Source organism: Telopea speciosissima, chromosome 4 (genome assembly GCF_018873765.1).
Source record: "Telopea speciosissima isolate NSW1024214 ecotype Mountain lineage chromosome 4, Tspe_v1, whole genome shotgun sequence".
In the NCBI taxonomy this organism is placed as follows: Eukaryota; Viridiplantae; Streptophyta; class Magnoliopsida; order Proteales; family Proteaceae; genus Telopea; species Telopea speciosissima.
Window position 1 is genome coordinate 55,768,502 of NC_057919.1, and position 12,776 is coordinate 55,781,277.

General features: G+C 40.5%; 1 protein-coding gene across 1 annotated transcript; it reads left to right on the top strand.

Annotated features, from left to right (window-relative positions):
• Positions 1-6,795: 6,795 nt before the first annotated feature.
• On the top strand, positions 6,796-8,696 carry LOC122657348 (pentatricopeptide repeat-containing protein At4g14050, mitochondrial). Its single transcript, XM_043852020.1, has one exon. The coding sequence runs from the start codon at positions 6,811-6,813 to the stop codon at positions 8,641-8,643; it is 1,833 nt and encodes a 610-aa protein (XP_043707955.1). The 5' UTR covers positions 6,796-6,810; the 3' UTR covers positions 8,644-8,696.
• Positions 8,697-12,776: the final 4,080 nt, after the last annotated feature.

A 12,776-nucleotide genomic window follows, 5' to 3' on the forward strand; every position in this document is an offset into this window, starting at 1 on the left:
AAACTCAGGTGAACACCTGAACCTCAGATGGAGCACGAATACAGAGTAGCCACAGACTCCTTAAAAATATTAATCTCAAACCAAAATAAAATTAGCAAACAAAAAACTTGGGCCTATGTAGAAATGCATTATTAACAAATAACCACAATCACTAGACACAACAATACCTTGGGGATGATTTGATATAGTGTAAATTGGGCGATGGTGAAGAGAATAGGTGATGTACAGAGGCATGGGAGAAGGGATGTCGACAGCGATGGTTGTGGGGATTGGGTGATGCAGAGGCAAGGGAGTGCGCAGAGGCGAGCTTATAACAGTGGTGATGGAACAAAGGGTAGGGTTTGCAGCGGTGCCGAGCAGTGATGGGTGATGCTGAGGTTTGGCCGTATAGCTATTGATTGGAGGATGGCAGCAACGTGAAGACGAGGGTTGTGATTGCGATGCCAATAGTTAATCAGATGGATTTCTGATTATTATCTTCTCTTATCTATCTTTTCTTTTCTTTTCTTTTGAAATGAGTTAGATCTGAACTTCTTCTTTAACCTCCACATAATAATTCTCTATCTTTATTAATAGCAATCTTATGGTATGTTACTGGAGAAAAAGAAAAGTGTAGGAAGAAGAAGAAGAAGATGGGGCGAGATTGCAGAGGGATGGGGGTAGGAAGAAGAAGAAGAAGAAGAAGAAGAAACGATTTGGGGATTTTAAGTTGACGGATGCAATAAGGGTAAAGCTGTCTTTTTACTTTCAAACTAACAGCTTATTAATACCAATGGCCATCAGGGAGTTATACATAAATGATGAAACTATGGGGGGTGTTCTGTTATTGTTTCAAACACCAGGGAATGCATGTAATTTGCTCTTTGTATAATAATTATCAATTCTACCTTTTCAATAAAAGGATATTGATGATGAAACACATGCAAAAAGTTTGGACTGATTTCAAGTTAATTTGACCTACCTTTGACCTGGTCAACCTATCTAAGGTATTTTGTTCATTTTCCCATCAATTTTCTCAATCTTCCTGCAAGGAGTACAAAACCTCATTTAGGAGGTCAAATAAGACCTCCAAAGTTATAAATTGGATCTCGCACATTGTTCGAAAGCAATTGATTATTTGTTCGTTGCTAATTAAGGTTGTCAATTTGGGTTCGGAGTTGGGAACCATCCTGAAATTGAACCGGTAAAACTTGGAACTGACTTGTCCAATTAGTAGATGGGACCATTTTGGGAACTGATTTTGAGATCGGTTATTAAATGAAAGGGACAGGTTTCCCAACAGGTTCAGAACCGAAAGTCCAATATGGAACTAACCCGAATTAGGGCCACTAGGACCCATTTTAGATTCATATTTGCTTGTTTAAAGTTAGTTAATATGTAATAGTGGTAACTATATAAAGAACATAAATTTACAAACAATTTTCCAAAAAAGATAATATTAATTGTCTGAAGGCAGGTTCGAAACAGGAAACTATAGTGTGTGAGTAGGGATGTAAGTTTGACTCTATTGGCCCGAGCCTACCCTAAGCCTGAACAAGGCTTGGGCTGGATTTTCCAATACTAAGGGTAGGTCAGGATTGAAATTTTCAGGCCCAGGGTCAGGGTCGGACTGGGCCAGGGTTGTGGCCTCAGGCTAAGCCTAGCCCGGCCCGGCCCTGTCTTAAGTTATGCTTTACAATTTATTGATTACATTTTACAATTTTTGTTTAGTATCTGATTATCTTTTGGTTTATCCAAAAAAAAAATCTAATTATCTATTGAACAAAAGTATTTAAAATTTTAAGATTGATCTAAGTTTTTTAACCCACAAAGTCTAATAGTCAATTGAGTATGAAACAAACAAATACCCAATCACATGAGACTGGTCAATCAGGGCCAACCATGCCCTAGCAAAAATCAAGGTAAATTAGGGGTAAATTAGGGCCAAGTTGGGCAGGGTTGAGCCTAACAGGGTTGGGACTGGGCTGAGATATCTCAACCTGACCTAGCGCCGAGTTGGTCTTGGGTTGAGTTAGGTTTTAACCCGGCCCTGTTTCAATGGATTGTGGATCAAAACTTATATCCCTCCTTTTCTTCCCAGGATATTATGGTACATGATTTAGAAATTCCACTACACCTTTCTCTGTTTAGTTTACCTAGTTGTGATTTCCTGTCTTAATTTGTGTAGGATTCAGTTCACCTGGACTGACTGAGGCCGGGTGGGCCTATCTCATTTTGGTATATGGCACGTTTAAGTTCTTTGATGCAGGAAAGTTACAATTCACAGAGGATTTGGCCAACTACATTTTTGCTATCCGTAAGGGTTTAGACCATGCTGCCTGCATTGGGTTGTAGATTAAAGAAATATGGTGTGATAACAAGTGGATCATTCAATCTCTTCCATCTCCAACCAAATGCCAATGGCCGTGGACCTTGTTTAATTACTTACTCTATATCTCTGATCTAACCCAAAATGTGTATTTTAGGTTTAGCAACAACACTTTTTTGCTAAAGATCAACAAAGAGTATGTATTGATTGTAAATTGGAAAATAAATGTTACAGACATTTCAGTGGAATAAAAACTACTCCTTATGGGATTACAAAAACCTGTAATGAGGTTTAGCAACAACACTCTTTGTGCGACTAATGCTAAAAACTCGGCAAAAAATGCTTGTATTGTTAATACTGTTTCCTTTCTAACTGTCTAATATATATGATTTGCTGGTTTTCATAAAAAAAAACAAGGGAAATTTACACATACCACCCCTGAGGTTTGACGAAAGGATATTTTCACCCCCCAGTTTTGGAAAATTTTGCGTACCCCCCTGAGGTTTGCAAACGGTAACAAATAAGCCCATTCCGTCAGTTCATGATTAACACTGTTAAAAATTTGACTTGAACTGACGGAATTACCCTTCTAAGAAGAAACCCAAAAAAAAAAAAAAACCTGAATTTATCTTCTCCAAACTCTGATTTGTAGAAATCAAGAAGAAAAAATGCGATTTCTAATTCTACTTCTGCTCTACCTGCTCAACAACCCATTTGTTGCCGGGAAACAATCTCATATCCCGGAATACCGAGTTCTGCTCTCCCGAAAATCCGCCATTACAGACGACCCAGGAGCTTCACTCCAGAAATGGAATGTCTCCACACAAGCATGCACCAATTGATGAACATAACAGCAGCCTCCATGATTATGAAGTCAAACCATGTTCGGACTACAGGAATTTGGTGCCTGGGCATGATCAAAAGGACAAAACCTGCAGGCCAAGCTTTAGTTCTTCTGGATCACTTTATTTTGCTTCCTTACCCAGAATTCACAAACATTACTTAAAAACAACAACAATAACAATAAGACCCACTGAGCCACAACATCTAATTTAATCATTCTTCCCTGTAATCCCATCAGTTCTCCCATTAAGCAAAGACTGAAACTATTAAGTAATTACAAGTTACAACCCATTATGGGCATCTACCTGTTCTGCTAAATTTTCAACGAAGAACACATAGAAGGAGACTAGAGACACCCAAAACCCAACCCTGATTGAAGATATAATCAAAAATCAAATTAGAAGAAAGATAAACAAAACAAAACAAAACGCAACTAAGAACAGAGGAGCAGGGAGTGAATCCGAGTGACTCTGTCAAAATTGCCGATGATCCGCCACATCCACGGTTGTGGTGCACGACAATAACTTGCGAAATATTTTAAAAAGTGCAGCACAGGACATCTCCTTCACCTTCCTCATCACCACACACTTCTTCTCACTTCCTCCCTTCCTTTTCTTCTTCTTCTTCTTATTCTTTTGAGTCACTCTGTCTTTCACACCCCCAAAGCAATCTGAAGAGCTTGAAATCAATGGATCTCTCCAACAATATGTTCTTCGGTGAGATTCCAGAATCTTTTGCGGAGCTGAAGAATCTAACGCTGTTGAATTTGTTCAGGAACAAGTTGCACGGCGCGATTCCAGATTTCATTGGTGATTTGCCCGAGTTGGAAGTGTTGTAGCTTTGGGAGAATAATTTTACTGGAAGTATTCCTCAGGGACTTGGAAGGAATGGCAAGCTTCAGCTCCTCGATTTGTCGTCGAACAAGCTGACGGGGATTCTCCCTCCGGATCTTTGTTCTGGAAATCGGCTTGAGACGCTGATCTTATTGAGGAACTTTCTGTACGGTAACATTCTTGAATCAAGTTTAGGGTTAGGGTTTGAGGGTGGAGCAGAGAGTGATGGTGAAGATGGTGATGATTCGATTCAGGCAAAGAGGTTGAAGAGGAGTGATTGAGTGGCAAACGTTTTAACGAATCAATGGGGCGCTGGGATGGTTGCAACTCATCTCCCCCAATCGATTTTGGAGAAGATGAGTTGCAGGTTTTGTTTTATTTTGTTTTTGTTTTTTTTTTTTTTTGGTTTCTTCTTAGAAGGGCAATTCCGTTAGTTCAAGTTTAATTTTTAACAGTGTTAGTCATGAACTGACGGAATGGACTTATTTGTTACCGTTTGCAAACCTCAGGGGGGTACGTAGAATTTTCCAAAACTGGGGGCGTCAAACCTCAGGGGTGGTATGTGTAAATTTTTCTTGTTAAATTAACTATCTCTACATAAAAATAGTTGTTTTTGTTTTTTGGGAAATTTACACATACCACCCCTGAGGTTTGACGAAAGGATATTTTCACCCCCCAGTTTTGGAAAATTCTGCGTACCCCCCTGAGGTTTGCAAACGGTAACAAATAAGCCCATTCCGTCAGTTCATGACTAACACTGTTAAAAATTAAACTTGAACTGACAGAATTGCCCTTCTAAGAAAAAGCCAAAAAAAAAAAAAAACAAAAACAAAACAAAACAAAACCTGCAACTCATCTTCCTCCAAAATCGATTGGGGAAGATGAGTTGCAACCACCCCAGCGTCCCATTGATTCGTTAAAACGTTTGCCACTCAATCACTCCTTTTCAACCTCTTTGCCTGAACCGAATCATCACCATCTTCACCATCACTCTCTGCTCCACCCTCAAACCCTAACCCTAAACTTGATTCAGGAATGTTACCGTACAGAAAGTTCCCCAATAAGATCAACGTCTCAAGCCGATTTCTAGAACAGAGATCCGGAGGGAGAATCCCCGTCAGCTTGTTCGACGACAAATCGAGGAGCTGAAGCTTGCCATTCCTTCCAAGTCCCTGAGGAATACTTCCAGTAAAATTATTCTCCCAAAGCTGCAACACTTCCAACTCGGGCAAATCACCAATGAAATCTGGAATCGCGCCGTGCAACTTGTTCCTGAACAAATTCAACAGCGTTAGATTCTTCAGCTCCGCAAAAGATTCTGGAATCTCACCGAAGAACATATTGTTGGAGAGATCCATTGATTTCAAGCTCTTCAGATTGCTTTGGGGGTGTGAAAGACAGAGTGACTCAAAAGAATAAGAAGAAGAAGAAAAGGAAAGGAGGAAGTGAGAAGAAGTGTGTGGTGATGAGGAAGGTGAAGGAGATGTCCTGTGCTGCACTTTTCAAAATATTTCGCAAGTTATTGTCGTGCACCACAACCGTGGATGTGGCGGATCATCGGGAGTTTTGACAGAGTCACTCGGATTCACTCCCTGCTCCTCTGTTCTTAGTTGCGTTTTGTTTTGTTTTGTTTATCTTTCTTCTAATTTGATTTTTGAATATATCTTTAATCAGGGTTGGGTTTTGGGTGTCTCTAGTCTCCTTCTGTGTGTTCTTCGTTGAAAATTTAGCAGAACAGGTAGATGCCCATAATGGGTTGTAACTTGTAATTACTTAATAGTTTCAGTCTTTGCTTAATGGGAGAACTGTTGGGATTACAGGGAAGAATGATTAAATTACATGTTGTGGCTCAGTGGGTCTTATTGTTATTGTTGTTGTTTTTAAGTAATGTTTGTGAATTCTGGTTAAGGAAGCAAAATAAAGTGATCCAGAAGAACTAAAGCTTGGCCTGCAGGTTTTGTCCTTTTGATCATGCCCAGGCACCAAATTCCTGTAGTCTGAACATGGTTTGACTTCATAATCATGGAGGCTGCTGTTATGTTCATCAATTGGTGCGTGCTTGTGTGGAGACATTCCATTTCTGGAGTGAAGCTCCTGGGTCGTCTGTAATGGCGGATTTCAGGGAGAGCAGAACTCGGTATTCCGGGATATGAGATTGTTTCCCGGCAACAAATGGGTTGTTGAGCAGGTAGAGCAGAAGTAGAATTAGAAATCGCATTTTTTCTTCTTGATTTCTACAAATCAGAGTTTGGAGAAGATGAGTTCAGGTTTTTTTTTTTTTTTTTTTGGTTTCTTCTTAGAAGGGTAATTCCGTCGGTTCAAGTCAAATTTTTAACAGTGTTAGTCATGAACTGACGGAATGGGCTTATTTATTACCGTTTGCAAATCTCAGGGGGATACGCAGAATTTTTCAAAACTGGAGGTGAAAATATCTTTTCGTCAAACCTCAGGGGTGATATATGTAAATTTCCCATTTAATAATACCTCAATGACTTTGTTCGTTAAGAAGCCACTGGTTAGGCAATATAATATATTTAAATAATATAGCACTACGCTCTATCAAACATCTATGCTTTCGTAGCTCCGTTTAGTAAGCGGGAGGTCTTGAGGTCAACTCTCAACGAAAGCAAATTCTTGTTTTTTTCTCACATCTCTTTTTTAAAAGCCATATTCGTGTGCTCTGTAATCTCTTATCAGGAAGAGAAAATGGCGACGGTTGCAGCTTGCCATACAACATGCGTGGGTAAACAGCTTGGGTAGAATATTTGGATTAGAAGGTGATTAGGGTTTCTCAAAAAAAAAAAAAACTGAAATTGGAATGAACGAATGCAGTGCTCTCACTTTCTCCACCAACTCCGGGCTTCCGCCAAAACCCAAAACCCATTACAGGGGAAGAAGCTCCATGCCCAAATCCTCAAAACCGGCCTGGAACAATGGGAACCATTACCCAACAATCTCATCGATATGTATGGCAAGTGTGCTCTCCTCGAAGCCGCACTTCGCCTGTTCGATGAATTGCCTCAACGAGACCCTGTTTCGTGGGCTTCCATTCTTACAGCTCACAACCAAGCCAATCTCCCCCACCTGACCCTGTCCATCTTTCGCAACATGTTCGCATTCGATCAATTACAACCTGATAATTTCGTCTTTGCCACCATTGTTAAAGCTTGTGGTAGCTTAGGTGCTGTCAAACAGGGCAAGCAAGTCCATGCCCGCTTTGTCTTATCTCCGTTCACCGATGATGATGTTGTAAAGTCGTCACTTGTTGATATGTATTCTAAGTGTGGACTATTAAAAGATGCTCGTTGGGTTTTTGATTCGATTTCTTGGAAAAATTCTGTTTGTTGGACGGCTATGATTTCTGGGTATGCTCGATATGGCTGGAGTTTGGAGGCTGTTAAGCTCTTACAGAGAATGCCCATGAAAGATTTGTTTTCATGGACAGCTTTGATTTCTGGGATTGTGCAGAGTGGAGATGGCTTTGATGCGATAAAGCTTTTTGTAAGAATGCGGAGAGAAGGAATCCAAATAATTGATCCTTTTGTTCTTTCTAGTGTTGTGGGTGCTTCTGCAAATTTTGCTGCATTGGAGTTAGGGAGACAGATTCATTGTCTAGTGGTAGTCTTTGGTTATGAATCAAGTGTGTTTGTCAGTAATGCACTCGTTGATATGTATGCCAAATGCAGCGATATTTTGGCAGCAAAAGACGTCTTTGATAAAATTCACCAAAGAGACGTGGTTTCTTGGACTACAATTATAGTTGGTGCAGCTCAGCATGGGAAAGCTGAGGAAGCATTGACTCTTTTTGACGAGATGATCTTGGCAGGAATAAAGCCAAATGAGGTCACATTTGTTGGACTAATTTATGCTTGCAGCCATGTTGGTCTGGTTGACAAAGGTCGTCACTTGTTCAATTCCATGATTAAGGAATACAAAATTAATCCCTCTCTACAGCATTATACTTGCTTGTTGGATCTTCTTAGTCGATCAGGGCATCTTGATGAGGCTGACAATCTCATCAAAACCATGCCATTTGATCCTGATGAAGCTACATGGGCTGCTTTACTAAGTGCTTGTAAGCGCTATGGGAATACCCAATTAGGGATTAGAGTTGCTAATCATCTACTAACCTTGAATCCACAAGAGCCTTCAAGCTATATTTTACTGTCCAACACCTATGCTAGTGTCGGTATGTGGGATTATGTGGCCAAGGTGAGGAAGTTGATGGCAGTTATTGCAGTTAAAAAAGAGCCTGGATATAGTTGGGTTGACTTGGGTAAGGAGAGCCAGGTTTTCTATGCTGGGGAAACATCATGTCATGTCAAAGAAGAGATTGTTGGGCTGCTAAAGGATTTGGACATGGAGATGAAGAGGAGAGGTTATGTTCCAGATACGAGCTTTGTTCTGCAGAACTTGGAAGAGCAGGAGAAGGAACAACAGCTGTTTTGGCATAGTGAGAGGTTGGCTGTGGCTTATGGGTTGCTTAAGGCAGTTCCTGGCACGGTGATACGAGTGGTTAAGAATCTTCGTGTTTGTGGGGACTGCCATACGGTTCTGAAATTGATTTGTCAAATTGTGGGCAGAGAGATTGTTGTTCGTGATGCGAACCGATTTCACCATTTTAAAGATGGGGAGTGCTCATGTTGTGATTTCTGGTGATGGTGGTCAAATTTCTTTCAAGCTAATGTCAAATTGGATAAATGTTAAAGTGTTGTTGCAACACCCCCACCAACAACAACAAACTAAGCCTTATCCCATCTAAATGAAGACACAAGAGAAAATAACAATCTGGAGAAAAAGGAAATGAAGACACAAGAGATGACAAGTGCGAAAAAAGAAATGAAAGAGAAATGAAAGTAAGAGGAAATTACAATCTGGAGATTCATGCTTAGCTACTCTTCAATAGGTCCCAATCACCATCTTAAAGATATTGGAAGTTGAGGATTATACTTGGAGATTCCCGTCCAGCCAAGATTGTTACCACTGTTCAGTGTCTAAAAGATTTGAAATCAACAGGTTTCAAGCAGGGGGGTTGTAATTGTGATCCTGGAGCTTCAGTGTATCCAATTGACTTCTTAAAGCAAAAGGCTACAAAATGAAGTTGTGCTCCAGGCGGACCAGCGAGGCCTTTTCGTGAAAATCAATAATAAGCTGAAGGTTCTTCTCTTCATTGGTGGTCTACCTCGATGACAAAGCTTGTGAGGGTAGCTCCTTGGGCCATATCAAGCTGTTTGATGTTCATTTCTTATGATTGGGTTTGGAGCATGAACTATGTCAATGTGGCACAGGATTTGTTACTTTTTCTTGTACTATTTATCCCATTATGAAAGCCATATGTTTTATGGTTTATAGGATCTTTTCTATTATTTGTACCTTGAAAATTGAATATGCATGTTTATCATTCTAAGGCTACATATGTTGTCATCAGAATAATTGATTCCCCTTTGGTTATTCGGTCTCAAAGATCAAATTTCAGTTAATGCCTCCATAGAACCATCGTTTAGAACCCAAAATTTACAACATCAATGTTGCCTTGCCATGCAGACTGATGGAAGTGTAGTTTTGTAAAAATCACATGATCAAGGACCGAAACGTATTGAGGTTGACCGAAGGCCATTAGTATCTGGTTTTTCATTTGGTGACTGATCATGGAGGAAATACTATATACCGATGTAGCGCTGTACAGTTCTCCACAACTTGGTTCATAGTATAAGGAGCTCTGTAATTGGGAGAAAAAAAAAACTGGGTCATTTGTAACTTATGAGTAACTGGATTCCTAGTATAAGGAGCTCTGTAATTAGCAGAAAAAAAAACTGGGTCATTTGTAACTTATGAGTAACCACTTTACGGTCCCTGAGCATTGAGATAAGTTTTATAGGGAAGAGAGGAAGTGAGAAGTCAGGACTCCATGCTGACCTAATTCTTTGGATGATAAAATTGCCATTTTATCCATCAACATGGACGATCTGCCAAACCACATTGATCTGCCAAACCACATGAATCTTGCAATGTTCTTGTTTCTTTCTATATCATTGCCGTGCCAATTTTGATCTATTATTCAAAATGAAAAAATAGGAGACTGACCAAAAAAAAAAAAAGAAAAAAAAAGAGAAAAGAATAGGGGGAATTCTGATTATTGGTTGGACTAGAATATAGTCCCAGCCACAGTCTTCGAACTTTGTTTGGCAATTCATGTGGGATCAACAAAATATTTAGCTGGAATGATATTTGACTTGATCTTAGAACTTGGATTTGATTCATTAACTCGGCCAATTTAGTTGGTGTCTGGATTGATTCATTTGGTTTTTGTTGTATGTTTTTTAATGTTTAATTATTTCAAATCCATTTACCCACTCTGCTTGTCCATTCGTTCAACTAGAATTTTGGACGAGACAAGTTTTTCAAGGTTTCAAAATATTAGATCATAAGGACGAAATGAGTAGGATTGATTAGCTAGATCCTACTTGTAAAGCCTACGTACAGTATCTCCTCCCAACATATCTTTAGGGAAATGTCATGATTGAATTGGGTAGAATCTTGCATGAATTAAACTACTAAAGCTTGAACTAGTACCTTGAAATTAAGTTTCATACACCACTCATGGCTTCTGAAATTTTTTTTTGTGGCCTAGCATTTTTCCAGTTTCATCCTTCCCCCAGCCCCTTTTTCTGTTGGGAGATCAGTTTCATACTCTGTAATCTGTATGCCTTATATCAACTGTTCCATGCAATCACAGATCACCACACACAAGGAGAATGCAGGTGGTAATGAATTGATTTCCAGATACTTCATCTTAATATCTCCATCTTCTTCAGCATCTCAATTGGTAAACATTCTCGATTTGATCTTCAAACTCCAATGTAGTAAATGTAGGAAGAGACAATAGAAGCTGCGTTGATCCCTAAGTTGCTTCATTGTTTGATCATGTCTTAATAACCTTTGCTAGGGAGCCCAGCCTATTGTAAGATTTTATGATCTAGGAATGTTTATGGACTCAAGCTTGTCATTCAGTTGAAGCGTTTCATGAACTAAGTGATCCACTTTCTCACTGAAATTGCAACTATTGTGTAGAATTTTGCATGGATCTAGTGTTTTGAGTAGTTTTCTTTTTTGTGCTTCCTAATATGAGTTTAGTATTAGAAGCTATGTAGCAATCCGCGGATATCTAGTGTTTGCCTATTGATGCCTTAAATATTTCAGCAGTATTAACCATGTGAATTTGTACAAGTTGCACGGTAGCAACTCCGTTAATTTGTTCTGTGTGGCTCGAGTTCTTTGAATCATACCATAGATCCATATGAAGAACCATAATTTCTTTAATCCTGTGAATTTTGGAGTTCTGCATCTTATTTCCCATTCTTTATTGTGTGGGAAGCTATAGATACCTTTGAGTACGGTGCTGTTGTCAAATTCACCACTCACAAGAGACTGAGGAGGCCTAAGGGTGGTATGATCTTCTACAGGAGGACCCTTAGCCAGCCAAGAAGGGTCCCCGCCAGGATGAAGTTTACTAAGAAGGACCAGCCCTAGGATGCAGTTTATGACTTTTGAGGACCGGAGTGGTGCATTGGCAGTTGCCTTGAAGCATGCATTTGCTGGGCTCCTGGGTTCAATGTCTATGTGTTGGTGATAGAAATCCCAAACGCTCACACATGGGGATGCGCACGTGGTGCGAATAGTGCGGGCGTGCCAGAACCTTTGACGCAGGTTCAAACGAGGCCGAGAACAACCTAATCTGACTCCTTACCAGGCTAGTAGGTTTCCCTCCTGCCTGAGTAGCTCTAAGGTCTTTTGGGTTAAGCCAACAACTATGGACTACAGCCCGAACTGCTATTGATCTATGAAAAGAGAGAGATTTGCGACACAAACAACAATGAATTGAAATATCAAATGTATGACTCAATCATACCAGATACAAGTGTGAACCTTGTGCGTACACCCCTGTTGCCCTTAGCATGTGACCGTACATCCCCTTCAGCCTCAAATGATGACAAGAAAAGCAATAAAGAATGCAGAACAAAACAAGGAAAGTAACGTAAAGCAAGTAAAATAAAATGCTGGTTGTTAGATGTGTTTGTGTGTGTGTCCCTCAAATCTGTCGTCGTCCTTATATAAGATAAGGACCAGCGGTTATCAGTCTGTGCAACTGCTTCCACCAGGGCCACTCCTTTCGGTCCATGATTCCTTACTCCCAATCGGGCGCTGCCACGTACTCCACCAGCCTGTTCTGCCTCCAACTGCTAAGGCAGTGGTGGGACCCACTAGCATCGTCCTTATTCACGTCCCTTGTGAGACGCGGTCCTGCGTCTGGTACTGCCTGTGCCCCTGACACGTGGGCCAGCCCCTAACCGTCAGGGTGCAGCCAAGTTCCGGTGTCTTCCCTCGATCTCGGCCCAACGACGAGTGCTCAGCCTTGGTTCTCCCCTGGCCCAGCCTGGCCAGAACCGGGTGGTTTGGGCCGCAAACACTATGCTAAGCAGGTCAAGGCCAGTGCTGCTGCTGTTGGAAATTAACTATCCGATGAACTAGGGATACAAGCTTGCCACTGGTGGCACTATGAACCATCTTGTCAATGGGTCCTCAGACCATTTGGCTTGCTTGGTATAAAAGATTAACAGTATCTGTATTTAAAATTTGATAAAATAAACTCAATCTTCTGTTCCTAGAACGTTCACATCTCTCTTTTCTTGGAGGCAGTAGATTTGAGAAGCTTTTCGATCTATGCACCATTACCTTGAACAGTAATGCTATCTTTGGTACAGCAGTACATTGGCTCCTGGTGGTGCTCGAAT